The 27,178-nt window shown below is 42.7% G+C and overlaps 3 protein-coding genes and 1 long non-coding RNA gene across 8 annotated transcripts in view; 2 read left to right on the top strand and 2 right to left on the bottom strand.

Annotated features, from left to right (window-relative positions):
- LOC108872625 (uncharacterized) overlaps window positions 1-5,864 on the top strand; it is a 37,643-nt gene extending 31,779 nt beyond the window's left edge. For 2 of the 4 annotated variants that reach the window (XM_051073104.1, XM_018660442.2), the window contains exons 2-5: window positions 3,156-3,380; window positions 3,495-3,625; window positions 3,820-4,192; window positions 4,566-5,864. In XM_051073104.1, coding sequence (XP_050929061.1) covers window positions 3,173-3,380; window positions 3,495-3,625; window positions 3,820-4,192; window positions 4,566-4,936 — 1,083 coding nt within the window. In that variant the 5' untranslated portion in view covers window positions 3,156-3,172 and the 3' untranslated portion in view covers window positions 4,937-5,864. Of the gene's footprint in view, window positions 1-2,114; window positions 2,522-3,155; window positions 3,381-3,494; window positions 3,626-3,819; window positions 4,193-4,565 lie in introns of those variants that run through there. The other 2 variants (XM_018660438.2, XM_051073105.1) reach the window with 2 other exon arrangements.
- On the bottom strand, window positions 586-2,241 carry LOC127142834 (uncharacterized). The gene is made up of 2 exons (XR_007813911.1): window positions 2,111-2,241; window positions 586-1,668 (listed from the first exon to the last, which is right to left on the bottom strand). It is a non-coding gene; the product is annotated as an uncharacterized LOC127142834 (long non-coding RNA).
- A 602-nt stretch (window positions 5,865-6,466) lies between the features above and the next one.
- On the bottom strand, window positions 6,467-13,319 carry LOC108872545 (bromodomain adjacent to zinc finger domain protein 2B). The gene is made up of 4 exons (XM_018660291.2): window positions 13,167-13,319; window positions 11,818-12,907; window positions 8,715-8,767; window positions 6,467-7,837 (listed from the first exon to the last, which is right to left on the bottom strand). The coding sequence occupies exons 1-4, from the start codon at window positions 13,180-13,182 to the stop codon at window positions 6,810-6,812; spliced, it is 2,187 nt and encodes a 728-aa protein (XP_018515807.2). The 5' UTR covers window positions 13,183-13,319; the 3' UTR covers window positions 6,467-6,809.
- A 1,737-nt stretch (window positions 13,320-15,056) lies between these two features.
- prdm11 (PR domain containing 11) lies at window positions 15,057-26,627 on the top strand. Of its 2 annotated transcripts, XM_051073092.1 has the most exons (8): window positions 15,057-15,338; window positions 16,261-16,337; window positions 16,635-17,137; window positions 17,980-18,239; window positions 18,341-18,408; window positions 19,030-19,217; window positions 20,365-20,877; window positions 21,216-26,627. In XM_051073092.1, the coding sequence occupies exons 3-8, from the start codon at window positions 17,131-17,133 to the stop codon at window positions 23,375-23,377; spliced, it is 3,198 nt and encodes a 1,065-aa protein (XP_050929049.1). In that variant the 5' UTR covers window positions 15,057-15,338; window positions 16,261-16,337; window positions 16,635-17,130; the 3' UTR covers window positions 23,378-26,627. The 2 variants fall into 2 exon arrangements, with proteins under 2 accessions (XP_050929049.1, XP_018515713.1); XM_018660197.2 differs by lacking the exon at window positions 16,635-17,137.
- The last annotated feature ends 551 nt before the right edge of the window (window positions 26,628-27,178 follow it).

The raw sequence follows: 27,178 nt of genomic DNA on the forward strand, positions 1-27,178 counted from the left end.
AAAGGTCCACCTGCTCAGGCCACTCGGGCCCATGTGGTACGCACCCTAACCATTCGGGTGTGGGGGCGCCCAGTTATTTTTTAATTTCTGATCACTTTCCCTCATACAGTCTTCTTAAAGGAGCTCTTTGTATGTTTTTCTGTTGCTACATTGCCAACGTTAACGTTAACAGCTGTTTACATACCAGTCTTACCAAGAGCTTCAGCCATTGATTCTTTTACAATACACAAGGTAAGATTATGCCTTCTGAGCAGTGCTACTACTTCAGGACAGTCTTGACGCTACAGTGAGTCAGTAATGGTCAGTGATGAGATGACCATGCTGTGGCTAGCTGGTTAGCATGTTAATTGAAAGTAATAGAAATAAAAACATTGCCGTTGCTTTCCACCACTGCAGCTCTTGTTTAGTAAAGGAATCAAGTTTGATGCAAACAACCATCCTCATTATAAATATCCAGATGGTTTCCAGATGAACATCAGGGGGTCTTGTACTTATTTATCTACCATATCGTCAGGTGTCAATATTCCACTGCAAATAAAACACATTGGTATATTTTTCTCTGAAAAATGAAATGAAAACAGTCTGTTCACTGTCAAGTGACATTTATTTGTGTAGAGCTTATTCAGTTTATTTCCTGTTTATCTGGATTTTGCTCCTCTCTCCTTTCTCCTCCCCTCTCACTCATCATTTACAAGAGATGTCAGCACTTTTTCCAAACTGTAGGAACTGCTGCACAAGGAAACACAAAGCCTTCCCCTTTCTGTAGGATTTATAAGAAATGGCAGCAGTTCTTTTAGGGAATTAAATAATGTGTGAAATATCTGTCCAGGATTACATGAACTTGACTGAAAAGTCATCGACAGCTTCTCATTTCACATATTTAGTAAAATGCTTTGAGGCATTCACGAAATGTCATAGGCAAGACTGTTGAGTAATTTGCTTAAATGAGCATTGAGCCAAGACAAGTTCATACAAGGGTGTCACTGTGTGTTGAACAGTGGTGGGAACAGAAGGGCTTAGATGGAAAACATTTGTATAACGGCTTATCAGTCTAACAAGCCAACACATGTACTGTGGAAGGCAGTGCAGTGATTGAAGAACAGGTGTAATGTGTCCCACCTTAGTGGTGTTACACAGGACTTTGGCAGCTGTATTCTGGATGAACTGCAGCTGGTAGAGGTACCGCAGGTGTTATTAAGGTGAAATAGTTATGTAACGGTACTTTAAAGTGACAGAAACTCACAGAGTCACTGCCCTCCAGTGGCCACTGTCAGTAACTACAGCTGATATTCACACTGACATTATTACATATTTACTGCATTATCAGCTGTAATCAATCATTATTATTAAACTTCTATAAATACTGATGTCAAGTCAAGTCAGTTTTATTTATATAGCACTGAATCACAACAGAAGTTATCTGTCTTTTCATATAGAGCAGATCTAGACTGTACTCTTCACCTTATTATATTTAAATAGAGAGACTCAACAATTCCCACCATGAGAAAGCCAATAGGCGACAGTGGAGAGGATAAACTTCTTTCTAAAAGGCAGAAACCTCGAGCAGAAGCAGATTGATAATATGTTTTTAATATAACAGCAGACTTTGAGCAGGATCATCAGTAGCGGGTCACAGATCAGACTCTACAGCTCCGGAGGCTTAAAGACCTGCAGAAAGAGACAGAAAAGAAGGAGAAAGATGAAAAAGCAAAAATCTACAGGAAAGAGAAGATATTGATTTATTAACATGCATTTATGAGATAGACAGACAGAGAAAGACAGATGAGCTTGGTGCATAGCAGAATAACTAAGGGACGGTTCAGCCCTGATCCAGCTCTAACTATAAGCTTTATCACAGAAGAGAGTTGACATCGTACGGTTTAAATATGATATGATGTGACACTGATGTTCGCTAAGCAGAGTGGCGCAGCGGAAGCGTGCTGGGCCCATAACCCAGAGGTCGATGGATCGAAACCATCCTCTGCTAAAGGTTTTGTTTTTCCGTCACACCAACGTGAACGTCTCATCATCCGAGTTGAATGTTAAAATAACTCGATGATTATTAAGTTAAATGGCTGTTCCGTGTTTGAGGTGAACGTTTTAATGTTACCTGACTGAGCAGCGTTATATCCGGGGGTAGGAAGGTGACGTCGAGTGCGTCACTTCCTGTACGGCAGCCATAACTGTTGGCGGGTAGCTGCTATCACCGGTTTAAACTTCGTCCGGTAACTTTCCTCCCGCGGCTCCATGGGCGGGAGAAACTGCTGCGTTAAAAACTGCCGCCGCCGGTCTCACGACCACCACGGAAGGAAAATCCCGAACGGACTCAACTTCCACTGTTTCCCCGCCTGGAGGCAGAGCGAGGGCGCTCACACGTCCGAGCTGACGAGGCGGAGGAGGGAAGCCTGGGTGGCCGCGGTCGGCCGGAGCGACATCACCTTCGACCACGTCCCCGCCTCCATGAGGGTGTGCTCCAGACACTTCCACTCCGGTCAGTGAGATCCACATTACAGTCCAGCAGGTACACCGCAGTCAGTACTGCCTGCATTACTGAAGGAAAAGTAGAAATACTCTGTTACAAGTAAAGAGTACAAAGTATCAGCCACAAATATCAACTTAAAGTAAAAGTACTAATCACACAGAGGGATTTCATTTACTGCCAGTGACGCTAATAATCACCTTTATTTATCAGTTGATTATATCATTAATCTGAATCTGCAGATAAATGTAGAGCGGTAAAAATACTCTGATTCTCTGTGGGGATCCGACTCCTTCACAATAAAAGCCTCTGTGAAGAGGTGAAGGCTACAGTGATGTGATTATGTGGATGTTTGTGTTCAGTTCTGGTCTCTGTGATGGTTTAATGAACGAGGAGCTGCATTTATCTGTTTGTGAGTCTGAAACAGATTTCACACAGAGTTCAGTTTATTACATTTTTTTTATAAAAAAGATTAATTGATGATCAATAGTGACGTTTTCTTGTTGATAACAGGATATCTGTGCATTAAATGACTGATCAATAATAAAGAATTGTTGGTTGCAGCTCTATAAAACAGTTGCAGATGAACCTGCTGTTGACATTTCACTTGATTAAAAATAATATTTCATCTTATTGCACAGAGTCAGTGTCAGATTAACAGGCGGTGTGTTCACAGGGAACCCAGCGTACGATATGCTGGAGTCGGATCCTGACTGGGTCCCGTCGCTGCACCTGGGTCACGGTGAAGGAAACGGCAGACGGTCCGAGCGATTCCCACCGTCCGAGCAGTCGAAGGTGGAGCGGCGACAAAGATGGACGACAAAGAGGAGACATGAGGCGAGGACGACTCACAGAGAACGAGGAGGAGGAGGAGGGACTCAGGACTCTTTACAGACCACAGGTGGGATTGTTGTGACAGTGGGTTGAATTTAAATGAATCAGTCATATGTCATACGTGGAGTCTGTGTTTTTCCTGCAGTGGAAAGAGACATTTAAACGTCTCGTCATGTTTCAGGCGCTGCGAGGCCGACGGCTCCTCCATGGAGAGAAGTGAAGTCTCTGCTGCAGTCGGTTCTGCAGAGTAAAACCAACGAGACGGACGAATCCGCTGCTGCGAAGAGGAAGAAGACGGAGCTCAGCTTCAGAGTACGACCGCCATCTTCTCCTTTATTTACACATCATCAGCTTTGACATCATTCAACACATTTTACTGAGAACTTACAGACGAAAAGATCTCATCAGGACACCTGTAGACACACCTGTAGACACCTGTAGATACACCTGTAGACACACCTGTATATACATTTTCTTTTATTAATGAAGATTAAAAATGTTTCCAGGACTTTTTCAGAGATGCTCTCGAGGCTTCTCTGGAGGCCTCCAGCAGGTCCAGAGCCTGGTCACAGAGACCCCCTTCAGTCTCTGAGGAGTACACAGTGGAGCTGAACTTTACACAGAACCAGACCTCCTCCTCCTCCCCCTCCTCCTCCCCCTTCTCCTCCTCCTCCTCCCCCTCCCCTTCCTCCTCCTCCTCCTGTCTGAACTGTCGCAGGCTGCAGAGGAGAATCACAGAGCTGGAGGAGAAGTTGTGTAATCTGGAAGGAGAACAGGAGGACATGCAGACCTCACCTGTGGCCAGCAGGGCCGAGGTCCGACAGAACCAGGTCCTGCAGAGTCCTGAACCAGTTCACAAAGCAGAGGACGAGACTGGATGTAAGTTTTACCAAATTAAAGTCTGAAAAATCAAACATTCAGAGACGTGACCTCGGGCTGGAGGAAACTGTGATGGGGGAGTTTTATTCCATTTCCTGACCTTTTATTGATGAAATAATGAAGTGATTGAGAGAGTGATCATTAGTCGCAGCCCTGAAACTCGTTCAGCTGGTGAATCTGTTTCTAGTGCAGCCAAACAAACAACAACGGTTGTTTTAAATAAGATGTAACATGGACGCTCACATGTCGGGGTTGGTGGGTTTGCTTCGACTTCAGGGGGCGTTCAGGTTCAAACTTCTGACTGGGAACTCAGAGATTCAGACTTTGTAGAAATTCTCATCACTCAGTCGAGGTTGACTGTCTGTGTCCACAGGGATGGAGCCTCTCTCTCCACCTCATGAAAGTGACGAGGACGTGGATTCGGTCAGCGATTCGGCCAGTGACTCGACTCCCAGCAGCCCCGGGGTCTTTCAGATCGTTTGGTCAAAGCAGAGACGTCGCTTGCCTCCTCGCTTCAACAAGGCCTGGCTCAAAACGTTCTGGTTCCTGCGTTATTCTCCAGACCTGGACCTGATGTGGTGCCACGTCTGTCGCCTCCACGCAGACAAGAGACACCAGAACATGGCTTTAATCAAAGGCTCCAAGATGTTTAAGCTCGACAACATCAAGAAACACAGGGACAGCAGATACCACAAAGAGAATATGGAGCGCCACATGCTGGATGTGTATGAGCTGCAGCAGTGAGGACTCACACCAACACTTCACTGATGCTTAGTTTGGTCTGGGATCAGTTCATGTTTCACTGTTAATGAACCGAGGCAGCGTCCACACTACAGAGGTTCCTCTGACTCAGAAATCAGAGAATAAAGAGCCTGCAGAGTCATTTTGTTTTTAAAGGTTTCATCTGTAACTTTTCTTCATTAAAATGTTATGATGTTGTAGATTTCGTCACAGCGTCATATCCTCTTTGTTCATGTGTCAGTGTTGTGATTGTCAGAAGCATCCAAACTGACGTTTTACCCAGTTTTCAGTCTCGTTTTTAACTCACACTTTTTAGATGTTGGTGATGAAGGATTTTAGTCATCAGACATTTGGATCTGAAGTTATCAGAGCAACAAACTGAGCTAACTTCAGTGCTCGAGTAGAAGGCAGCTGGACTTCTTGTAGGTTAGGATCGCCAACAAGTCGCACCTTGGCTCATGTGACCCTAACGACTCACATGACGACAGGTGGGTAAACACCTGGGACTCCCCTCAGCCTCTGGACCTGATGAAGCCTTTCACATGAGAAACATCTTCAAGAAAACTAAAAGAAGTCCAGCTCCCTTCAACTTTAGCGCTTAAGACAACCACAACCTGGATGACTGAGAACCTACAGAGACAGAAGCTAAGCTAATGTTAGCAGCAGGAATTCTTGATTTTTAACATGAACTGTTTTATTCAGTGTTTGAATCAGCTGCTCTGTTTGTTTTGGAGAGAAGACCTCTGAGGAGAATTCAGCTCCTGGTAAAAACCTCCCGAACGACACTGAAGGAATCCTGACCAGGAGAAACTGACTGCAGTGAAGACAACAACTCCCATGATCCCACACTACATCCCGGTGTCATTAAACCACATCTTTTGTCATTGTTTTGATTGAGAGACTTGTAATAAACTGTGTTTATTTAGTTAAATTTGTTGTTTGTTGTTAATTTTATTCTGTTTTTCACGGAGCTGATGAAATGCTCAGGAGACGTGGCTCTGGACTGGATCTGCAGTAAAACAGAGGAAACATTCAAAGTAAAACAGTAAAGGTAAGAAGACGACCTTTAGTTCTCTCTGACTGTGATCAATCATTTTAAACGATGATTTATCTGATCCCTCATCTGATCATGAACCTGATCAGTACAGATGTCAGCAGCTGTCTGCCTGTGGACAGATCTCTCACCTGGAGACGGCTTCACCTGGACTCGGTCTGAGAGAGACGGCAGCTGACGAAGGTTAATAATTCACTGTACTGCCTCCATTCGCCAGCAGGTGTGTCTGACAAACTGTGAGTCATTGACAAAGAGCAGGTTATTGGGTTCATGCTCACACTGATACAGCACTTCCTGTCCTAAACCCTCCTTCATAAACTGAGCTGCTGATTCACAGGATGGAGTTAGTGGTAGATTAAACCTCCAAGTGGGATTAGTTATTTAGCTATAATTATATATTTAATTAGACTGCGAGGACTTTAACTCTCAATCTAAATAAATTCAAAATAGTCAAAAGTCAAAATACACAGGGAGAGAAATCAGTGGCAGGAAGTTTATTAAACTAGAACAGCAGTTAAACTTCACAAATCATTGTCAGTTTACAACACAGCTTCACCCAGACCTGTATACAGTCACTGATTGTTACCAATCACAATGTGGGAGACACATCTACACATGCAGTAAACATGGAGTAATATTAGTAATCATCTCAGATGAAAAGAGGTTCAGACAGTGTGACTCATCTGAGAAATATACATGTACAAACAAAAACGTCCAAATTATCCCAAATACATCACAACACAAGACACTAAGTTGACATGAAACAGACAAACCCATAAGACTGTGCTGAGGTTAGAAGCAGGCCGACATTCGTTAGTTAAATTACAGGATTACACAGCCGGAGGATCGGTTAGAGCGCTCAGCTTGAGCCCTGGCTCGTCTCGCATGTTCCTCCCGTAATCTTTGCTCTTCCTCTCTCATTTTCCTCTCATGAGCTTCTCTTAATTCTCTCTGCGTTCTTTCCATCTCCTTTTGTCTCTCCTCTCTCTCTCTCTGTCTCTCAGCTTCTCTCTCCATCATCTCCCTCCTCCTCTGCTCATTCATCTCCTCCTTCATCCTCCTCATCTCCTCCTCTCTCTCTCTCCTCTCCCTCTCTCTCTCAGCCTGCAGTTGTTCATTAATTCTCCTCATCTCCTGGTCATATACTTCTTTGAGTTTCCTCTCCACTTCCTCCCTCTCTTTGCGTATCTGTTCTTCTTTCTCTCTCAGGATTCGTCGTTTCTCTTCCTCAATCGCCCTCTCGGCCTCTTGGAACATCTGGTTGGTGTAGTGGCTTCCTCCGTTCTTCTGGACTATATTTCTGATCTTCTGGAGCAGCTCCCTGACCTGAGAACGATCCTTCAGCTTGTTGTTGAAGACGTGGTACTGGCCGTTACACCTGGCCACGAGTTCTTGAAGTTCTAAGCTTCCTTCCAAGAACTCCTCGATGGTGGAGTCTTCCAGAAGGTCACCACCAGTGAAGAGAACCATGCTGTATCTGTCTGCAGCCTGGCCAAAGATTTCCTGAATCTTCTGCACTGTCTGCTTTTCCTCGTCAGTGAATCTGCCCAGTCTGATGACCACCAGGAAGATATGGGGTCCAGGAGCAGCGAAGGAGATGCATTGATTTAAATCTTTATGTGTACGTTCAGGGTCAAACCTGGTGTCAAACAGGCCCGGGGTGTCAATGACCGCAACCTGTTGTCCATCAACTATGTCTTTGCCCTTAGAACAGTCCACAGTCATAGACTTAGCACTGAACTTTGATTCAAAGCACTTTCGTCCCAGAATGGTGTTTCCAGCGGCGCTCTTCCCGATTCCAGTCTTTCCCACCATCACAATCCTCAGCTCCTCATTATTTACTCTGAATCCTGAGCAGAAGAACAAATGACACCAAATTAGAAAGTACAACAGACATTGTAGGGGAGAACCAGGAAGAAAGTAACAAGTCAATTTTTTAAAATCTGAGGTCCCGCCATGGCCACACCTTTTGACAAAAACAAAAATTTAAGAAAACCTTTAATCACAAAGGTCTTAATTTCATCCACCTAGGACAAACTAACCCCAATGGCAAGGGGTTTTGAAAATTTCCAGGGGGCGCTATAGCGACATTTTGCATCAGCCATACAGGAGACCCCTAAAATACATAAACATTCACCAGGTCTGATGCCTGTGAAATGTTTCATGAGGTTTTGAGCATGTTTAGGCCCTCAAAAAGGCAATTCATTTGCTATGGGAATATGTGTGTATGTATTACTTTTGTCCCAGCAGGTAGGGTCAAAAGTGAAAACACGCAACTTCCTTTCAAAGTCAAATTATTTCAAAGCCATTCCACATTTTTACAAAATAGCACCTGTTATTGATAGAGCACACGTGAATTATTGATCACCACAAAATTTAGTTTCTGTTTGGAACAGTATCTTTTAAAATGACGTTTATCTGAAAAGTGTTACTTCGTCTCGGCTCTCCCCTCCTCTGTGGGTTTGGAGGGTTACTACATCAGGTGGGAAATCAGCAAATCTTAAGACTCAAAAATCTTTAACATTTCCCAAGAAATCACGATTGGTAAGTAGAATTATAAATGTATGAGTACTTTAGAATTAGTAGTCAGATTATGAAATGCAGAATAATAAATATGTGGTTCTATCTAGTATATGTCTATAGGACGTGCAGCAGTACATTACATAACATTAGTTTCAGCAATGATCACTGTTAACAGCACTGTAAATTAATGGTAACATGACTTACCTGCGCTGCTGTCCATGTTTAAAAGGTTAAAGAGTGCAGAGCAGGTCCAGCAGCTGAAGTAAAGAGTGAAGAGTTGAAGAGCTCAGGCTCCTTTTATTATGGTCCTCTGCACCAAACCACACCCTCAAATATCTGCACTAGTCTCACAATGAAAGTGAAAGTAAAGCTTGCTCTGGGATTTTTTTTAAGCACAGTCATCATGGCAACCAACCATAGCAGTTTATAATTAAAATTGATGCAGTTAAGTGCTCCAATGTCTACATAGCTAATTTGCTGTAGCAGGAACCAGAAATGTGAATATTGAGGTGTTCTCTTATAATGTTCTTGAGTTATTGTTTCTGTACACAGAGTACATTTTTAAAACCTTGAACCTTTTCAAAAACTGAAACTGAAACAAATGTCTTGTGGTTGGAATCACAGACAGCAATTAACTACAGACGTGACTGTTTCCTTGTTTATTTGGCAGTTGTGTAAGTTTCACATCCTCTGGACTTTCCCTTGGAAGTCCCCATTTTATTTTTTGTATGAATTGAGCTCAGTCAAGTGATGTTTATTAATTTACTGTTACTTCAGTGACTCAAACTTTATTTGATGAGCAGCTTTCTTACAGGTTAGTGCAGGCAAGTGCTTTGTAAATGACTGATCAGCCGATAATAAAACAAAGCAAGTTAAGATAAATGCAATTTGCTCCTTTAGCATTTACAAGAAATGGGAGCAGTTCCTTTAAACTCCACAGAGAACTGTGCACCTCTGTTTCCCCTGTCAAATGAAGATGGATGGTTAATGCATGGTTAAAATGTGTCCAGTTTTACGTAGTCTAAGTGATTTAATGCATTAAATTCATATATTCAGTAAAATGCTTAGAAGCAAAATGTCACATGTACATTTTCCTGAGACAAGACTGTCAGAATGATTTACTTAAATCAGAAAGTACAGTTTCCGTATTTGCATACAGCTCTAAAGCAGCTGACATTAGATAAATAACCTAGACCTTCTGAAATAAATACATGTATTTAATTAAATGCAATAAAACACTTGAATGCACCACTAACCAATTCTATATTTTGTTGATTTATTTATTTATTTATTTATTTTTATATGAGAAGGCAGATTCATTCAAAGTGCTTTACAGAGGCATAGATTAATTCAAAACATTAATAATACAATGGAAACAGTTAAACCTGTTCCAGATGACCTGAGGGAGGTGGATGCCTCATAACATACAACAGATGTGTTAAAGCCTGAGATCATTTAGTGTTTCACTGATAAGCAATAGGATTTTAAAATCTATCTCACAGATGCAGTGACCTGAAGGTTGTAATGTGCTCCTCGTTGATGGTGTTAAAGAGGATTTTGGCAGCTGCAACTGTCTAGTTGATTTTTTACTAAGACCTGTAAAGACACCTGTGCTGATTGTGATTAATTGTTATAGGTGCGCCGTTCCACCTGACATAACCCCAGCTGAATGGAGAGCAGGGGTGTAACTATATATACAGGTAATGCAACTGTGTATCATTTAACATTTAGATTTAGAATCAAAATTTAACATTAGTTTTACATGGAATATTCAGAGACCCAAAAATCAGCTTTTGTCCCCAGTTGTCAAGACGTCCCCACTTAACTGAGCTGTAGTCCCCAAAACTAGCCTGTGACAGACACACACACACACACAAGGTTTCAACATACAACCTGTCTGCTCCCACATATTCCTGCACACTTTGCTCTCTGTTGTGTGTGAAACTACAAAATGTTTTGTGGGAACTTGCAAAATTCTATTTCAAAACATTCACACTGGAGCCCATAATTTTATGTAAAAAAAGGAATAGAACTTTTTTCATAAATGTGATTTAGTAGAGGTAAATGGTAAATATTAATATTAACCATATATGCAGTCAATATCTCTTGTAATTGAGATAAAGTAAACATCAGTTAAGTATTTTTTCATAAATTATTATCGCTGTATTGTTGTAAAACCTAATAATGTTGTGGGTCCATCAGACCTGTGAACACTGTGAACAAACACCACACAGTTAAATAAGCTGTTTGGGTTGATGTCTCAGTGATTTAATCAGTGTAGAAAACAGAATGATCAGGTTGAAAACACACATCATTTTCAACAGATAATGTCCTGAACACATTTATTCCTGAGTCACATAAATCATCAAAATAACTCATGAAATTAAAGATTTGATGCTAAGCTGTGACCAAGGAAACAAATCAAATAAGGATTTACAAACAGTTATAATTTCCATTTACATCAGAACTGGGACTGACGTCACCTTTGAGTTGACTAAATTCCAGCTGAGAAATCTGACAAACATAGATGCTCGCAAGAAAGCCTTTGTTGTTCTTGTTCTTTGGAAGTTTAGACAACAACACCTCAGTTGTTAAAAAGCCATTAAAATTTAACGTTAAACCAAGAACATGAACCAAAACATACATAACTAGCCACTGGTATTGCTAACCATTGTTGGTGACAGCAGTTGATAACAACGCTCTATGCTGTATTTTGCTCATACAGAAAAAAACTGAACAGTTCTCTGTGTCTGACTGACTTCATGTGAGACTAATGAGACTGAGCTGCTATAAACAGGAACATTAGCAGAGAGTTCACTGCTGCTGATGAGGAGCAGCCATCTTGGATTCTGTTGTCAGGGTTGGTGGAGTAGCTCAGAATTTGTAAGTTGGAAATCTGACTTCAGGGGGTGTTCCCCTTGAAACTTCCAACTAGGGACTTGGAAATCCCAACTCCTGAGTACAACTGAAATGCACCATAATACACTCCCAAAACAAGAGAAAAGAAATGACACTAGGTTTTGATTTTTAAAAAATTCATGTTGTAAACTCAGAGGTTCCCCGAACTCTTAGACTGAGGACTATGACAATTTATAATCACAGAGATCAGTCTACAAGAAACAAGGAATCGTGCAGTGATTATTTGAGAATAAGAAAAAAGGAAAATGATCATCATTTAATGTAAACATAGCTTCAATTATTATATGATCTGAGCTTCATCAATCACTTAGATAATGGGAAAAAAGTCAATTCTGATTATAGTTCTATGGATGTTTTTTGAGCTCCTCTGTGGCTGAATTTGAACGTTCAGAATTTAAAGAAGCTCTTGATTATCCCTCCCAGTTGTGTAAATGCATTAACTGCCAGACCAACGGCTTTAACCAGAGCATGTAACGGATTTCCGTCCTCAGCTTCTTCTCTGGCTGCATTTTCATACCTGGACTGCAGCTTTTGTCTTTCCTCTCTCAGTTCTCTGTCATGCTGCTCCTTCAATTCATTCTTCATCCTTTCCATCTCCCTCTCTCTCTCCTGTCTCTCTCTCTGTTGCTCTGCTTCTCTCTCCTCCCTCTCCCTCCTTCTCTCCTCATTCATCTCTTCCTTCTCCCTCTTCCTCTCCTCCTCTCTCTCTCTCCTCTCCCTCTCTCTCTCAGCCTGGAGTTGTTCATTAATTTTCTCCATCTGTTTTTCATATTTTTCCTGGATTTTCCTCTCCACTTCCTCCCTCTCTTTGCGTATCTGTTCTTCTTTCTCTCTCAGGATTCGTCGTTTCTCTTCCTCAATCGCCCTCTCGGCCTCTTGGAACATCTGGTTGGTGTAGTGGCTTCCTCCGTTCTTCTGGACTATATTTCTGATCTTCTGGAGCAGCTCCCTGACCTGAGAATGATCCTTCAGCTTGTTGTTGAAGACGTGGTACTGGCCGTTACACCTGGCCACGAGTTCTTGAAGTTCTAAGCTTTCACCCAAGAACTCCTCGATGGTGGAGTCTTCCAGAAGGTCACCACCAGTGAAGAGAACCATGCTGTATCTGTCTGCAGCCTGGCCAAAGATTTTTTGAATCTTCTGCACCGTCTGCTTTTCCTCGTCAGTAAATCTGCCCAGTCTGATGACCACCAGGAAGATATGGGGTCCAGGAGAGGCATAAGTGATACACTGGCATATATCACCAGTTGTTTTATCAAGGCCAAACCTGGTGTCAAACAGACCTGGGGTGTCAATGACCACAACCTGTTGTCCATCGACTGTCGCTCTGCCCTTAGAACAGTCCACAGTCATAGACTTAGCACTGAACTTTGATTCAAAGCACTGTCGTCCCAGAATGGTGTTTCCAGTGGAACTCTTCCCGATTCCAGTCTTTCCCACCATCACAATCCTCAGCTCCTCATTATTTACTCTGAATCCTGAGCAGAAGAACAAATGACACTGAGTAAGAAAGTACAACAGGTTGTACAGACATTGTACTATTTGATAGAGTTACTGTATTCACATCAAATATCTCAGAGAAAAGGTTGATAATACTTCATTTAACAGCAAATCTTCAAAAAGACCCCAAATCTCTCCAAGAAACAGAAGCATTTGTCTACAGCAGTACATTACAGAACATTAGTCTCAGCAATCATCACTGTTACAGCACTGTAAAATAATGGTAACATGACTTACCTGAGCTGCTGTCCATGTTTAGGTTAAAGAGTGCAGAGCAGGTCCAGCAGCTGAAGTAAAGAGTGAAGAGTTAAAGAGCTCAGGCTCCTTTTATTTCCGGTCCTCGGCACCAAACCACACCCTCAGAAATCTGCACTGTTCTCACAATGAAAGTGAAACTTGAGCTTTGTCTGGTTGTTTTGTTTCACAGGGATTTTTCACCACAGCCGTTTTTAAAACCAATTCTATGAGAAAGAAAAGAAAATAAATTAATTCAGAATGCAGTCAAGTTCTCCAACATCTAATGAGATTATGTCATGTTCCTGAGTGTTCACAGAAGTGTGTCTGCACAGATTACTACATTTAAAACTTTGAGCCTGATCTAAAATTCTGACATGACATGAAGTTTGAATCAAAGCCAATAATTAACTATGAACAGACATCATAATCACTAAGTTCATGGTCCAGTTACAAGTGAAACTGCAAATTAAACAAAGTTTCAAAGTGTTTTTTTTTTGTTTTGTTTTTTTTTACAGTCTGTTCACTGTCCAGTAATGTTTCTTTGTGTGGAATTTATTCAGTGTCAGTTTGTTTCCTGTTCATCTGGATTTTGTATCCACACTTGCTTTATTTCAATAACTACATCTCAAACCTCCCATCTCCCTCAGCATTTACAAGAAATGTCAGCTATTTTCTAAACCACAGACAAGGGCTTCTCCCTTTCTGGCTTTTAAACTCCACATGATACACGTGCACCTCTGCTTCCTCATTCAAAAATAGAATGCCGTAATAAAAATGTGTCCAGGTTTGCATTTGGCTGAAAACTTTCATTGTACTCAACAGCTTTTACACAGTTATGATAGCTGCTCCATTATGGAAGGTAGCCCTCCTTGGTCAGAGGTTTCCCAGAGAACCTCTTTGCAGAAATTGCTAAACTTGGCACTACTTCAAACAAAGTGGCAAATGATTAGTGTTGATGAGGTGGATAGTCACACTGCTAACATGGAGGACGGCCAGGGTGAATGGAACAACATTGGAGCTGAGTTGAAGACCAGGAAACCCAAAACAAACAAAACAACATCAGGCCGATTGCACTGAAAGACGAAGGAAGCACAATGAATTATGTCAAGAAAGCTGAGGGTCTGAATACTTATGTCAATGGGATATTTCAGTGTTTTAAAACATTTTTCTAACATCCTGTTATGGCTTTGTCATTACTGTATAGAGATTGAGTGTAGACTGATTATATTCTTCTGATTATAGCATAAGTCTGCAACATATCAAACTGAAAAATGAAGGGGTCTGAATACTTTCTGGATGCACTGGGTTCTTGAAGGGCTGAGGTTCAGTTGCTTCTGAAAAACTTTCTTTCTTTGTTCTTTAGGGGTTCTATTAAGAACCTTTTTCTTCTAAAGAATCCTGTTGGAACAAAGAGTTCTTCGAGGATTGTTGAAAGCAGTCGTATTATTAAGATCCAAACCTTCAAATATTCAGATTTACCATAGTTTCCTTTTGATGTAGATGTATTCAGTTCATTTTACCATCATATCATTTCAGTTAATTGTTGAACTGTATTGATAAATAGGTGATTCACAACACTGAAGCTGAGATATTTATATATATATATATATATATATATATATATATATATATATTAGAAGTAGAAATTATACTCATAGAATGAAAATACTCAAGTAAAGTACCTCAGAACTGTACTTGATTACCTGAGTGAATGGACTCAGTTACTTTCCACAACCTTTTTCTTTTCTTTATTTCTGCAGCTTCATCACACTGTTATACTTTAACTGGTCAGAAACCACCGGGTTCTCCAGCTCCTGTTACTGTGACGGGACCTCAGCTCTGAGGTGAAACCGTCTCACTGTCCTCTCTGACCCCGGACCGGTCCCTCCCGTCCTCTCTGACCCGGACTCTAAATCCTCACTGTTAACTTTAATTTTTTTGCGCATCTGCTTTCTTCCGTCCTCCATGTCATTTCCTGTGATAAAACATGGTGGTCACAGCTCGAGGAGGCGGCGACTGAGTCGTTGCAAAAACAAAAATTAAAAAAATTCACGGGAAACTTTGCAGCCGCGGAGGCAGCGGCCGAGGGTCTGCGGTCGGCGGCTGGCGGGGGGGAGAGCGGCGCTACACCCGGGGGAGAGGGTCCGTGTCCCCGCCGCGTCTCTGCACAAGGTGGGTCTGTGTCGGTAGCCACTGTGGCCAGTGAAAATGGCTTCCGAAAACAGCAGGCAGATTGCCAGTCGCCTGCAGACTGGAGCCGAGCAGAGAAAGCGTGGCGCAGATTTAGAGCCCGCTGCTGGTTCTCAGCTAATCCGCTCATTTACCGGATTAACTCACGACACGGACACAAAGTTACAGGCAACTTTTGTTTTTAGTGTTTGTGAAGTGTTTTCTGGTGCGACCTGCCCCCCCACAGCCCCCCCTCCCTCCCTGCTCAGAGGAGACTCCCTCAGACCAGACCTGAGGCTGAGGAGGCTGCAGGCGGGTCCAGAGTTTCTGTCTGGGACATCAGACTGATCCAGATCCAGACAGCTGGGCTCAGAGATACTGAAGTCAGGAGAGAAAATGTTCAAAGCTACAATAACTAGTTATTATTCTCTGAGTGTATGAAAGGAGGGAGGGGTGAGGGTCTTATAATAAAGACATTCCTATTGCATTTCCATCAGAGACTGACCTCAGACCTGGTGCCTACATTACCCATAGTGCAACAGGACCTGGGGCAGCTGGGTGGGAGACTGAGGTGTTTTACAGTGTGCAGTTTCTTTTTCACAGATTAGAGCAAAGACACGAGCACATCTGATAAAGAGCAGTAAGAAAAGTGAAGATACAACGAGACGAGTGAAGAAAGAAAGAACTGCCTGAAGCCAGTGTTTAAGTGCATTAGTGTAATATTGTCATGGTCTCTCTGGGCTCTGTTTATTTTAGCTTCCGTCTCCTGTTGCTCTGCATCCACCTGCTCACCTGAGAGGCCCCTCCCTCCACCTTCCTCCCTCCTGACCACTGCAGCTGATGTTAATGTTATTGTCAGCTCCACCTGTGTGTGATGAAGCCGCTGTTGTTGCTGCAGCTGAAGCAGGTTGTGTTTTTTCCTCAGAGGCCGTGAAGAGGACGACGCTCTGGATTTCTACCAACATGGTTCCACCATGAGCGAGCAGCCGTCGGACCTCTGGTGTAAGTTCAGTTTCTCTGTCATCGTTATGGTTCATCATCAGAAGGAGATGCTGTGCAAAGGTTACTGAGGTTATAAAAGAATCGTGTATAAAAATGAAGTAAATAAAAGCAGATAATGTAACAGTCTGGAAACATACTGAGCTGCTGAATGTGGAGGTTTTATATGAGCACTTGAGGAAACGTCTCAGGACGAGGTACGAAGTAAGACTGTAGTGTTAATAGATGAATGTGGTCAACAGTGTCTTCTCAGTGTCTATTCAGTATTTTCTACAAGCACAACATCCTGGTGAATTTCAGACCCAGCAACATCCTCAGGCAGAAACTTGTTCATCCTAAGGACAAGCTGAACAGTGCTCGGACCTTTACATAGGAGAGACCAAACAACCACTCCACAGGTGCATGGCACAACACAGGAGAGCCAGCTGATCAGGACAAGACTCAGCTGTACCTCAGCACCTAAAGAAGAAGGGACAGTCCTGAGGAGACTAATGTCCACATCTTGGACAGAGAGGACAGATGGTTTGATCAGAGGAGTGAAGGAGGCCATCGATGCCCAACTGGAACGACCATCTTTGAACAGAGGTGGATTATGACCAGTCATCAGCCACCTATAACACAGTCCTGAGATTCTTACCCAGGCTGTTAAACTTCCATTCACACCTTGATCCATGTGATCCTAATGACTCACATGATGGCAGGGTGGGTCAACGACTCTCTCGAATGGGACAACATCAAGAAGGGTTAAACACCCGGGCCTTCCCTGACAACTGTTAGAACTGATGAAACCTTTTAGATGAGAGGTGAGCACTTGCAACTACCATGACCTAGTTGACTGAGAATCTAGACAGACATAAAAATACAGTTCTTCAGCTGCAGCGAGGCTCAACAACTGAAATGTCCTCAGTTCAGTTTCCTTCAGTCTGAAATCTGACCTGTAGACAGTCGGAGCAGAGTGAACCTGTTAAAGGTCAGAGACTGTACAGGTGTGAGTTTGTGTTGATGTATTTGTGGACGTTGCTTCAGATCATACAGAGTCTGCAGTGTGGGTCAAGGTTCTGTCGTTCTGTCGGTTCTCCACTTCAGACTGACTCACTTCAAACATCTCAGCAGCTGTTGTGATTAAATGTGGTTCAGATGTTCATGTTCCCTCAGGATGAATAACTCTGATCATCCTCTGGCGCCACCATCAGGTCACATTTTGATTTGTTTAGTACTTTGGTTTGATGTCCACATGATCCTCAGTTGTGTTTACTGCTAATTAGCTAGTGTTAGCATGCTAATAGGCTAAATTAAGATGGTGAACATCAGTGGACAACCATTCATCTTCTTTGTCAATGTATTGTGCTTATTAAAATATGTAAACTGTAGGTTTTTAACAACCTGTGGGGGCATGGGTTTGCTACAGCCACCCTCCTGACCCCAACACTGGACAATTTCTGTCCGGTCCAATTTACCTATGAACCTGCTAGCTAACAGAGGAGTCATCAAAAGTTATATTTCATTATATTTGATCCTATAAAGGTCAGAACATGTGGATAACTGATCTTTGTAGAAAGGTTTATTAAATCATTATTTTAACAGTTTCACAAAATCCTGAAATGTGAAGTTGACTCTTTATAAAGATCTGACACTTGTCTTCCAGTCTGTGAGGAGTGTCAGGACTATTTCCAGGAGGAGTGTCCGTCCCACGGGCCCCCTCTGTTTGTCCCCGACACACCCGCATCTCCGGGGAAGGCTAACAGGGCGGCACTCACAGTTCCATCAGGCCTGGAGGTCTACACCGAGGGGGGCGAAGTGAATGTTCGCTGCGTGGATGCAACCATCCCCAAGGGGGCAGTCTTCGGTCCGTACGAGGGAGAGCTGGTGTCCAAAGACAAATCCTCTGGCTTCTTCTCCTGGATAGTGAGTACGACCAGTCAGAGACCAGTTTAGATCAGATCCAGGATGCGTTACATTAATACAAGTCCAGTTCTGAACCAGTCTGTTTTTTCTGATTGTTCCAGATTGTGGATTTGAACAACACCTATCAGTCCATCGACGGCAGCGATGAGACCAAAGCCAACTGGATGAGGTGACGTTTGTTAATGTCTTTCTTTTCACTTTTAATCAAATACAACAAACAAAAAGCTCAGAGGCTCTGCAAGGACTCTGAGTCAATACCGAACATGGTCTCTGAAATCTTAGGGAAGCCACAAAAGCAGCCAAGTAGCATGTATGATTAAAAAAATCTTAAGGAGTGAAGCTGACAGAATTATTAATGACCCCTCTCATCCACTGTACAGTGAATTTGTACTTTTACCCTCAGGGAGACGTTATAGATTATGATGGCTAATAGACAAGAAATCCCCTGTTCCTGTCAAGGTAATAAATGAAACCAGAATCCAGTAGACAAGGATACAGGGTGATGGTCCTGACTTAGCACAGTAGGTTAATATGACATGGTGTACAGTGTAGACTTGGGTATTGTGTGTCGAATGTGTATGTGTATGAATGTGTATGCTGAGACGATGTATTTTAATGTTTTATGACGTCTAATGGTGAAACTGAAGGCAAATTTCCACATTGTGGACAATAAAGTTTTCATGTTCGTCAGTTCAGTTAAATATGAATTAATCCTGTTTCATTGTTCATCAATCCACTGACTCTTGTTTTAAGATGAGCCCATCTTCCTGTGGATGTTTCTGACCTGCAGGTTTGTCCGGACCTCGTCAGAGGAGAGCGACAGGAACCTGACAGCGTTTCAACACGGTAAAAACATCTACTTCAGAGTCTGTCGGAGGCTGGCAGCAGGAGAGAAGCTGAGGGTTTGGTACAGCGACGACTACATCCAACGACTTCACTGTGTTTCCCAGGAGAGCATCGACCGCAACCTGGACACAGGTGAGTGGCAGCCTTTAACATAAAATCCAGTTTGGTGAAGCTCACTACATGTTTTTGTTAAAACGGGGTCAGAAACAGAAAGTACAAAGTGCTTTACCAAGAGCAGACAAAGTGACCAGTGTACTCAAAATAAAAAGGTTCCTGTTCTTCAGCCCTTTGATCACACTCATAACACTGGTCTCCTCTGAAAGGAAACTCTTAAAGTTCAGTCAGAATGACTGGAAGAGACACTGAACCAAAGTTACAGAGGCACAAACATGAAGAAATGTTAGTGTGTTTGGCATAAAAAGTGGATCTGAGGCTTGTAATCAGAGTTTTACCAGAACACACCTGACGTAGCTCTACCAAGGCAAAGAGGCCCATGGTCCTTAAGTCCTCTACCTAGTCTCAGATATCCATCTACAGTATCCTTGATAGTGAGCTCTGACTGTTTGTCTGTTGTTGTTGTTGTTGTCACTTATTGTGAGCAGTGCTTCTTCAGTACTGGTTCTGTTTGACCTCTTTCATGGCTCACACCTTCTGCTAAATGGCATTTAAACTAACATGATTCACCTCAGCTGTGTTTGTAATTATGAGTCAGTCATGATTACAATCCCTTTTTTGATATGGTGTTGTTGCTGTTATTTTTGTCAATCATTTGAACATTTTAAGAGGACTTTAATGTTGTGGGAAAAATCCTCTGATTGTCAGGGATATAAATTTAAGTGAAACTGATTTGTAGCTGTATTTTGAGGTCAGTTAACACATTAGTCTGAGGCTGAACTCAGTTTTCCAGCAGGTGGTGCTGCTGTCACATGTCTCAGCCCTGTTCTGTGCTCTACAGTAGACAGTTAACAATGGAACAACTCACAGAACTCAATCATATGTGGTTATATCACAGGGATGTTTTCACAGTTTGACATCCAAGTCAACATAACTGAATGGAATCTGATTCCAGTTTTGATGCATGTAAAATTATGAAAAAAATGTGCTAAATCAGTATCAGTACAACTTTCTGAAGCCACTGTGTCATTTCACTGGGAATTTTCCTGGTGCAGTCCAGGCCTAGTGACCACTGCAAACCTGAGTTCAGTGTGCTGATGGTCAAACTGGTGGCTTTGTCTTCAAGTTGCAGCTTTATACAACTAAGAAAACTGTTTTGTTCCAGATACCGGGAAGCCAGCGGTCCTGCCCAACATTCAGAAGGACTTTAAATCTCCCTGCCTGCAGTCAGCTCTTCAGGGAAAACTCTGCCCCAGCAAACAACCCAGTGAAGAGTCAGATGGTCAGCCTCCTGCCAAGAGGAAGAAGATCGACCTTATCTTCAAAGACGTCCTAGAGGCTTCTCTGGAGGACTCCAACAAGTCCAGGTCCCAGTCATCCCTCCCCAGTGAGTGTAAGGTACCAGTGCTAGGGTCAGGGTTCAATCTGTCTGAAAGCAGTTTTAACGTTCCTAACCTGAAGGTGGAGGAGAAAGAGGAGGAGAACCAGCAACCCTCCACCTCCTTCTGCCCCAACTGTGTCAAACTGAAGAGGAGGATCCTGGAGCTGGAGGAGGAGCTGTCCCGTCTCAGAGGAGAACAGGGGGACGTGGTTGGTCCAATAATGTCTGAGCAGACCCTGACCCAACACGATCAGGTCCCACCCCACCCTGAACAAGGACCCATTGAAGACTTTCAAGGTAAAGTTTGAGAAATAATGGTTGGATCCAATGTTCAAGGCTTCATCAGACTAAAGGCTGTAGTCCTTTGTTTTTGTTTGGACTTTGACCTGATTTTTTTAATCAATATCCTATGGGGAGCATGAATGTCTGTACTAAAGTTTCTGGCAGTTCTGTCAGTATTCACTGAGATACTTCAGTCTGGTTGCCGTCAAGCATGACCAAAAATCATAATAATTGTTCATATACTGCATGGTGTGAGTAGAAGCCATAACATTATTTGATTTTGAAACTGAATTCTAATCAAACAATAATTATTGTAAGCTGGTAGCAGAAGGTGATTGTGTTTGTCTTTGCAGGGATGGAGCCCTTGACGCCTACTCAGGTGGTTCTGGATGAAGACGACCAGGATGTGGATTCAGCTGATGAGTCGATTGCTGCAGATTTTGTGATTTCTCCAGAAGACTCTTCAAAGCTTTCTTCTGGAGGGGGGCGACGGATTCGTCGTTTCAAGCAAGAGTGGCTGAAAAAGTTCTGGTTCCTTCGCTACTCGCCAACCCTGAATGAGATGTGGTGCCACGTCTGCCGTCAGTACACCGTCCAGTCATCCCGAACCTCTGCCTTCATCATCGGTTCCAAGCAGTTCAAGATCCACACCATCAAGCTCCACAGCCAGAGCAACCTCCATAAGAAGTGTCTGCAGTTGTATAAGCTGCGTATGCATCCAGAGAAGACAGAGGAGATGTGCAAGAATATGATGCTGCTGTTCAACGCAGCATACCATTTGGCCCTGGAGGGACGGCCCTTCTCTGACCTTCGTCCACTGGCAGAGCTGCTGAAAAAATGTGAGCTCAAAGTAGTGGATCAGTACATGAATGAAGGAGACTGTCAGATCCTCATCCATCACATCTCTCGGGCTTTAAAAGAAGACCTGGCCGAGAAAATGCGCCTTTCTCCCTTTCTAAGCATCATAATGGATGCCCAAAACGACGACCTATTCTCTGACATGGTTGCAGTCTATGTCCAGTTCTTAACCAATGAGGGCTCACCCAACACAGAGTTTCTGTCCTTGCAGAGACTGAGCATGGCCAGTGTGGACGGATACCTCCAGGCTATGGATCGAGCTTTTGGGGTTCTGGGCCTGAGGTTTCAGGACTTGGTGGTGGTGGGTCTGGGGGTGGACGGCACCAACATCTCTTCGGGAATGAGAGCCAACCTGTACATAGCAGTGCAAAAGACTTTTCCCTGGATCCTCTGCCTTCCTATCATGATCCATCGGCCTCATTTGGAGGTGCTGGATGCCATCAGTGGGAAGGAGCTGTCCTGCCTGGAGGATCTGGAAAACAACCTCAAGCAGCTCCTCAGTTTCTACCGCTACTCCCCTCGCATGATGGCCGAGCTCCGGTCAACTGCTCCAACACTGTCAGAGGAGACAGAGTTCCTTGGGGACATCAGAGCCATTCGATGGATCATAGGAGAACCAAACGTCCTTAATGCACTCATCAAGGATTACCTGGAAGTAGTCGCTCATCTGAAGGAGATCAGCAGCCAGACACAGAGAGCTGATGCTGCAGCCATTGCTCTCACTCTCCTCCAGTTCCTCATGGACTATCAGTCAGTGAAGCTCATCTACTTCCTCCTGGACATCATAGCTGTTCTGTCACGATTAGCCTTCACCTTCCAGGGAGAATACCTGCTGGTATCACAGGTGGAAGCCAAAATTGAGGAGGCCATTCAGGAGATAGGCCAGTTGGTGGACTGCCCAGGAGAGTATCTGCAGGAGTTTGAGGAAAATTTTCGTGAAAGTTTCAATGGCATTGCTCTGAAGAATCTGCGTGTTGCTGAGTCCAAATTTCAGTCCATCCGAGAAAAGATCTGCAATAGGAGTCAAGGCATCCTGTCTCAGAGGCTGGACCTGCAGAGCCGCTCATTTGCCAAAGCCTGTAAGGTCCTGGATTTATCCACCTGGCCTCAGAATCGGGAAGACCTTCAAGCCTATGGGGAGGAGGAAATCCAGCTCATATTCAACCATCTAGAGTCTATTCCTTCTGCAGGTCAGGAGAGCTCCCAGGCCAGGACGGAGGCCAGAGGCTGCCTGGTGGTGGAATGGAAGGATCTGAAAGCAGACTACTACAGCATGAATGGTTTCAAAGAGGTCATCAGTCACATCTGCAGGTACAAACAGCGTTTTCCTCTGCTGAACCGGATTGTGCAGGTCGTCAGGGTCCTGCCCAGTTCCACGGCCTGCTGCGATAAAGGCAGAGGGTCTCTACAGAAGATGTGCAAGAACAATCGTTCTCGGCTGACCCTGGAGCAGATGAATGACCTGCTCACCGTCGCAGTTAATGGACCGCCCATCACTAACTTTGACGGAAAGCGAGCGTTGGACAGTTGGTTTGAGGAGAAGTCTGGCAGCAGTTATTCTCTGTCAGCTGAGGTGCTGAACAGGATGTCAGCTGCTGACCAGAAGTCTGTTTTGCACAGTGTTGACGTCAACACAGAGTTTTACCCTGACATTTAATTGGCACCTACACCCAGTGTAGGTAAAATACAACTAGAACACACTACACTAATACTAATAAAGTGAGGCAGCATCGCTCCTCAAGTCCTCAAGTCCTCAAGTCCCAACGAGGGGACTACTCACACCTGTAGTTACCACAGGGTAGAAGGAATGATTGTGAAGCTTGGGTATTTAAGAAAAAAATAGCAATTGTTATTGAATAATACAGGGTATATATCCTCATATTTGTGTTTAGGGAAATCAGCACACGAATAGGATAAAGAAAATAAGACAGGTCAGTGGTTCGATCCCTGGCTCCCCCAGTCTGCACATCTTAGGATCAATGGGTAAGATACTGAACCCCAAACTTCCCCCGATGGTCTACTATAAGTGTGTGAGTGATTGTGTGTGTTAGAGCACCGTATGAAAGTGTGTGCATGGGTGAGTGTGACCTGTATTATAAAGTACTTTTACTGGTCAGTATGACTAGAGAAGTGCTGTATAAATGCAGTCCATTCACTGTTACAAATTTGTGTGATGCTTTAATATAGTTATTGTCACCTTACTAACTTACCAACTATGGTAGTCTGACTGCTCAAAACATATCTCAGTTTTTAACCAAGTTGTCAGTTTTTTCATAAAGACTGCAGCATGTAATTAGTTATAAAAATAAGAGTACTAAAGAAAAAGATATGAGACATGATTGAAACATCCAGTTTCTCTTATTCCAAATGTACAAATGCAAACAGGTGAAGAATGAGTGCTTTGCACCGCTGGGCAAACCTCATTCCAAAAATATCAACATTCAGCCAGATGGATGGATTACAGAACAGGTCTAGTGTGGTTGGTTCTGGGCCTAAAGGTTCAGGAGGCCCCTGAGCTTCACCTGTGAAAAAGAAGTTAAACGATAAATACAACTAATTAGACAAAAAACACTTAATAAGACACAGAAAACAACCACAAAGAGACGCAGCTGTGTTGTTTGTAGTCATGTTGCTTTTACTTGTCTGTGCCCAGAGTCCCACTGTCTCATAATCCGTCCACGTTCAGCCAGACATGAGGCTGAAATCTTCCAACTCTGACTGACTGACTTCTTTCACTGATGAGTATTGTAAAACTGAGGGCCGCTGAGTGGCCCTACACTTCTTATATATTATAATAAAGCGCTTGTTGCCAGAATCACAGTCAGTTTTACTTTGGGAACAATCAGTTAGTGTCAAACTAAATGTCTGTGCCATTGAGCCGCTCTCTGCTTTAGCTTATCTGCCAACGGGATATTCAGTCATGTAGTGCCTGACAGAAATGAAAAGCTAGAGTGTAAGGATGTATAAAGGCTTTATATTTCTATTAGAAATGCAAACAGCCCTGCTACACACTGTATATATTTTACAAACTGTATATATTGTAAATGCTTTTGAGCCTGTTTTTAAGGAGAGTATTTTTCTCTTGAATTTGACGATTGTGCCATAAAGATTGAATGCAAGAACCGAAAGAAAAGGTGCTATTCTGCTATGCCATAATGTAATTTGCCATATGTGTTTAGGTGTTTACTGCAGCAAATGATACATTTGAAATGTGTCATTTTTAACTGATGCATCAGCTTTGTGTTTGGATGTTTCTAGCACGTCAACTTAAGTCTTGACCAAAGCTCTGGCTTCAAATATGTCAGATATGTTTTAAAAACTGCATGATGATATTCAACTGTTGCTTTTAGCACTTGAGTCGTATTTTATATTTACTATCAAGATGTCTGTATTTAAGGCTGAACTAAATGTAAAATAGAGTGAATACGATGAGCTGAGGCAGGCTGACCCCAGCAGGCAGACGGTGACTTTTACTTTATTTTTTTATTACAAAAGCTTGATAAAACATTTGCTTTGCTTTGCTTTGCTCCTGAAATTAAAGAAATAGTTTGACATTTTGGGAAATGCACTTAGGTTTCTTGCTGTGAACCAGATGCTCTAAAATGAGCTGAATGGTTTGTCAGTCAACAGTCTGTATGTATCATATCTCTGACTCTGAATCACAAGTCGGAGACAGACAGGAAACTGTTTTTACCACTCAACTGTTTGTAATGTGAATGTGGCATCACCACCTTAGATTGTCTTAAAAATGGTCATTTGTTTCCTCTGTCCGCTCTGCTGACCTAAGCACAGCACTAGTACAGAGCTAGGGCAGAGAGGAGCTAGATTAGCTTAGCTTAGCATAAAGACTGGAAGCAGAGGGAAAGAGCTAGCCTGGCTCTGTCCAAAGATCAAAACTCTGCTACCATCACTCCCTGCTGCCAGTCTTTATGCTAAGCTAGGCTAAGTGAGTGTTACTGATTGTCCTTTGGGAAAATACGTTCCAAAATATTCCCCAAAATGTTGAACTAGTTCTTAACGTTAGCTGTATTGTTAGCTCAAAGTGACTGAATCTCCTCCTTTCACATGATTGAAAGATAAAACCTGTATGCCTTTGTTTTTATTGACATATTGTGCATGTGTGTATTGTATGCATGCAGTTATTAATGTTTCAAACTGACGTGTAGTTGGAGGAGTTTGATGCTGTCTGAGCTGTGTGGATGTAACATCAGACCGGTGATGGAGGGTTTTTTATGAGCAGCATCGAGCATAAAAAGACTGTTGGTTTGATTGCACTTCAGTTTTTACTGCTGCGGTTTCAATCCAGAAACTTTTGACTGATGAATGCCAATATTTTGTGCTATGCCTTATCCTGTGTGTTTATCTTTATACCGATGTCTGGTTGATTGTAATCTGACTCCAGAGCTGCGAGGAGTTGGCTTTAAGTTGTTCATGTTGGGCGTTTTGCTGGAGCTGGATCTGAACTTTGGTCACAGACGAACCAAAAAGAAATGTGTGGTTACTTGATTTCTCTGTTCACTGTTTTCTTCTGTTTCAGATGCTTTAAAATACATTTTAAAAGACATTTTATCTGAAGTGGTTTCATTAGACTCTGTTACTGTTGTCAGGTTTTCAGTGATGGAAAGTAACTAAGTACATTTACTCAGTTTATTTTCATTTATTTCATTTTCTGCTACTTTATATTTCTACTCTACTACATTTCACAGGGGATATTGTACTTTTTACTTCACTACATTTTTTATGATGCTGATACTTACTGTTTTTTACTGAAACAGTGACCTTCACCTCACTCAGGTCAGTCCTTCACTTTATTTTAAGTTTATTCACCTGATGCTGATGTTTTGCTGTAGTTGACATAATGTGAGTTAGGATTCGGCGCTGTTTAAATAAAACTGTATTTAACTGAATGAACATTAGTGTTACGATTTAGCCTGTTGCTACCTGTTAGTTTAGCTCCTAGCCTAGCCTAGCCTGCCAGATCAGCCTCTGGCTAACGCTGTCTGTAGTCCTGTAGGTAGTGCTACAGTCTGTCCGTCTGTCCTGGTGCTCCTCAGGTTTGACACTTGTCTTTGGAAAGTGAGAAATAAAACAGCTGTTGAGTTTTAATGTGCTCTTACCGTAAAGGTCAGAATAGAGGCGCACTCAGCTGGTTTGACTGGACTGATCCGTTTTTTTGTGTGATTACTTTAACGTGTTTTTGAGTGTCTGACACACATGATAGGATTCCTCCAGAGACAGAGCTTTTTATTAAAGAGGAAGATCCTTTATATCAGATCTCTATATATCACTACCAGACTCCATTGGCAAAAACAGAGATTTTACTGAGCAGAGCTGGAACACCTCTGCCTTGATGTCCTTGTTTGTTTGTGTTACTGTGTGGTACTTTTACTTCAGTAAAGTATCTGATTACTTCTTCCACCACTGAAAGTCCCACAGTAACACAAACACTCTAACAGAT

This window comes from Lates calcarifer, linkage group LG10, assembly GCF_001640805.2.
Source record: "Lates calcarifer isolate ASB-BC8 linkage group LG10, TLL_Latcal_v3, whole genome shotgun sequence".
Lineage (NCBI taxonomy): Eukaryota > Metazoa > Chordata > Actinopteri > Centropomidae > Lates > Lates calcarifer.

What these genes read in the sequence shown, in the direction of transcription:
- LOC108872545 (XM_018660291.2), bottom strand. An exon ending in AAGAGCTTCTTTAAATTCTG is followed by an intron (nt 8,768 to 11,817) that starts AACGTTCAAATT and finishes TCTTTACTTCAG; the next exon opens with CTGCTGGACCTGCTCTGCAC. An exon ending in AAACATGGACAGCAGCGCAG is followed by an intron (nt 7,838 to 8,714) that starts GTAAGTCATGTT and finishes TCTTCTGCTCAG; the next exon opens with GATTCAGAGTAAATAATGAG.
- prdm11 (XM_018660197.2), top strand. Translation starts at nt 16,310, where the DNA reads ATGAGCGAGCAGCCGTCGGACCTCTGGT. An exon ending in GCAGCCGTCGGACCTCTGGT is followed by an intron (nt 16,338 to 17,979) that starts GTAAGTTCAGTT and finishes CTTGTCTTCCAG; the next exon opens with TCTGTGAGGAGTGTCAGGAC. An exon ending in CTGGCTTCTTCTCCTGGATA is followed by an intron (nt 18,240 to 18,340) that starts GTGAGTACGACC and finishes TGATTGTTCCAG; the next exon opens with ATTGTGGATTTGAACAACAC.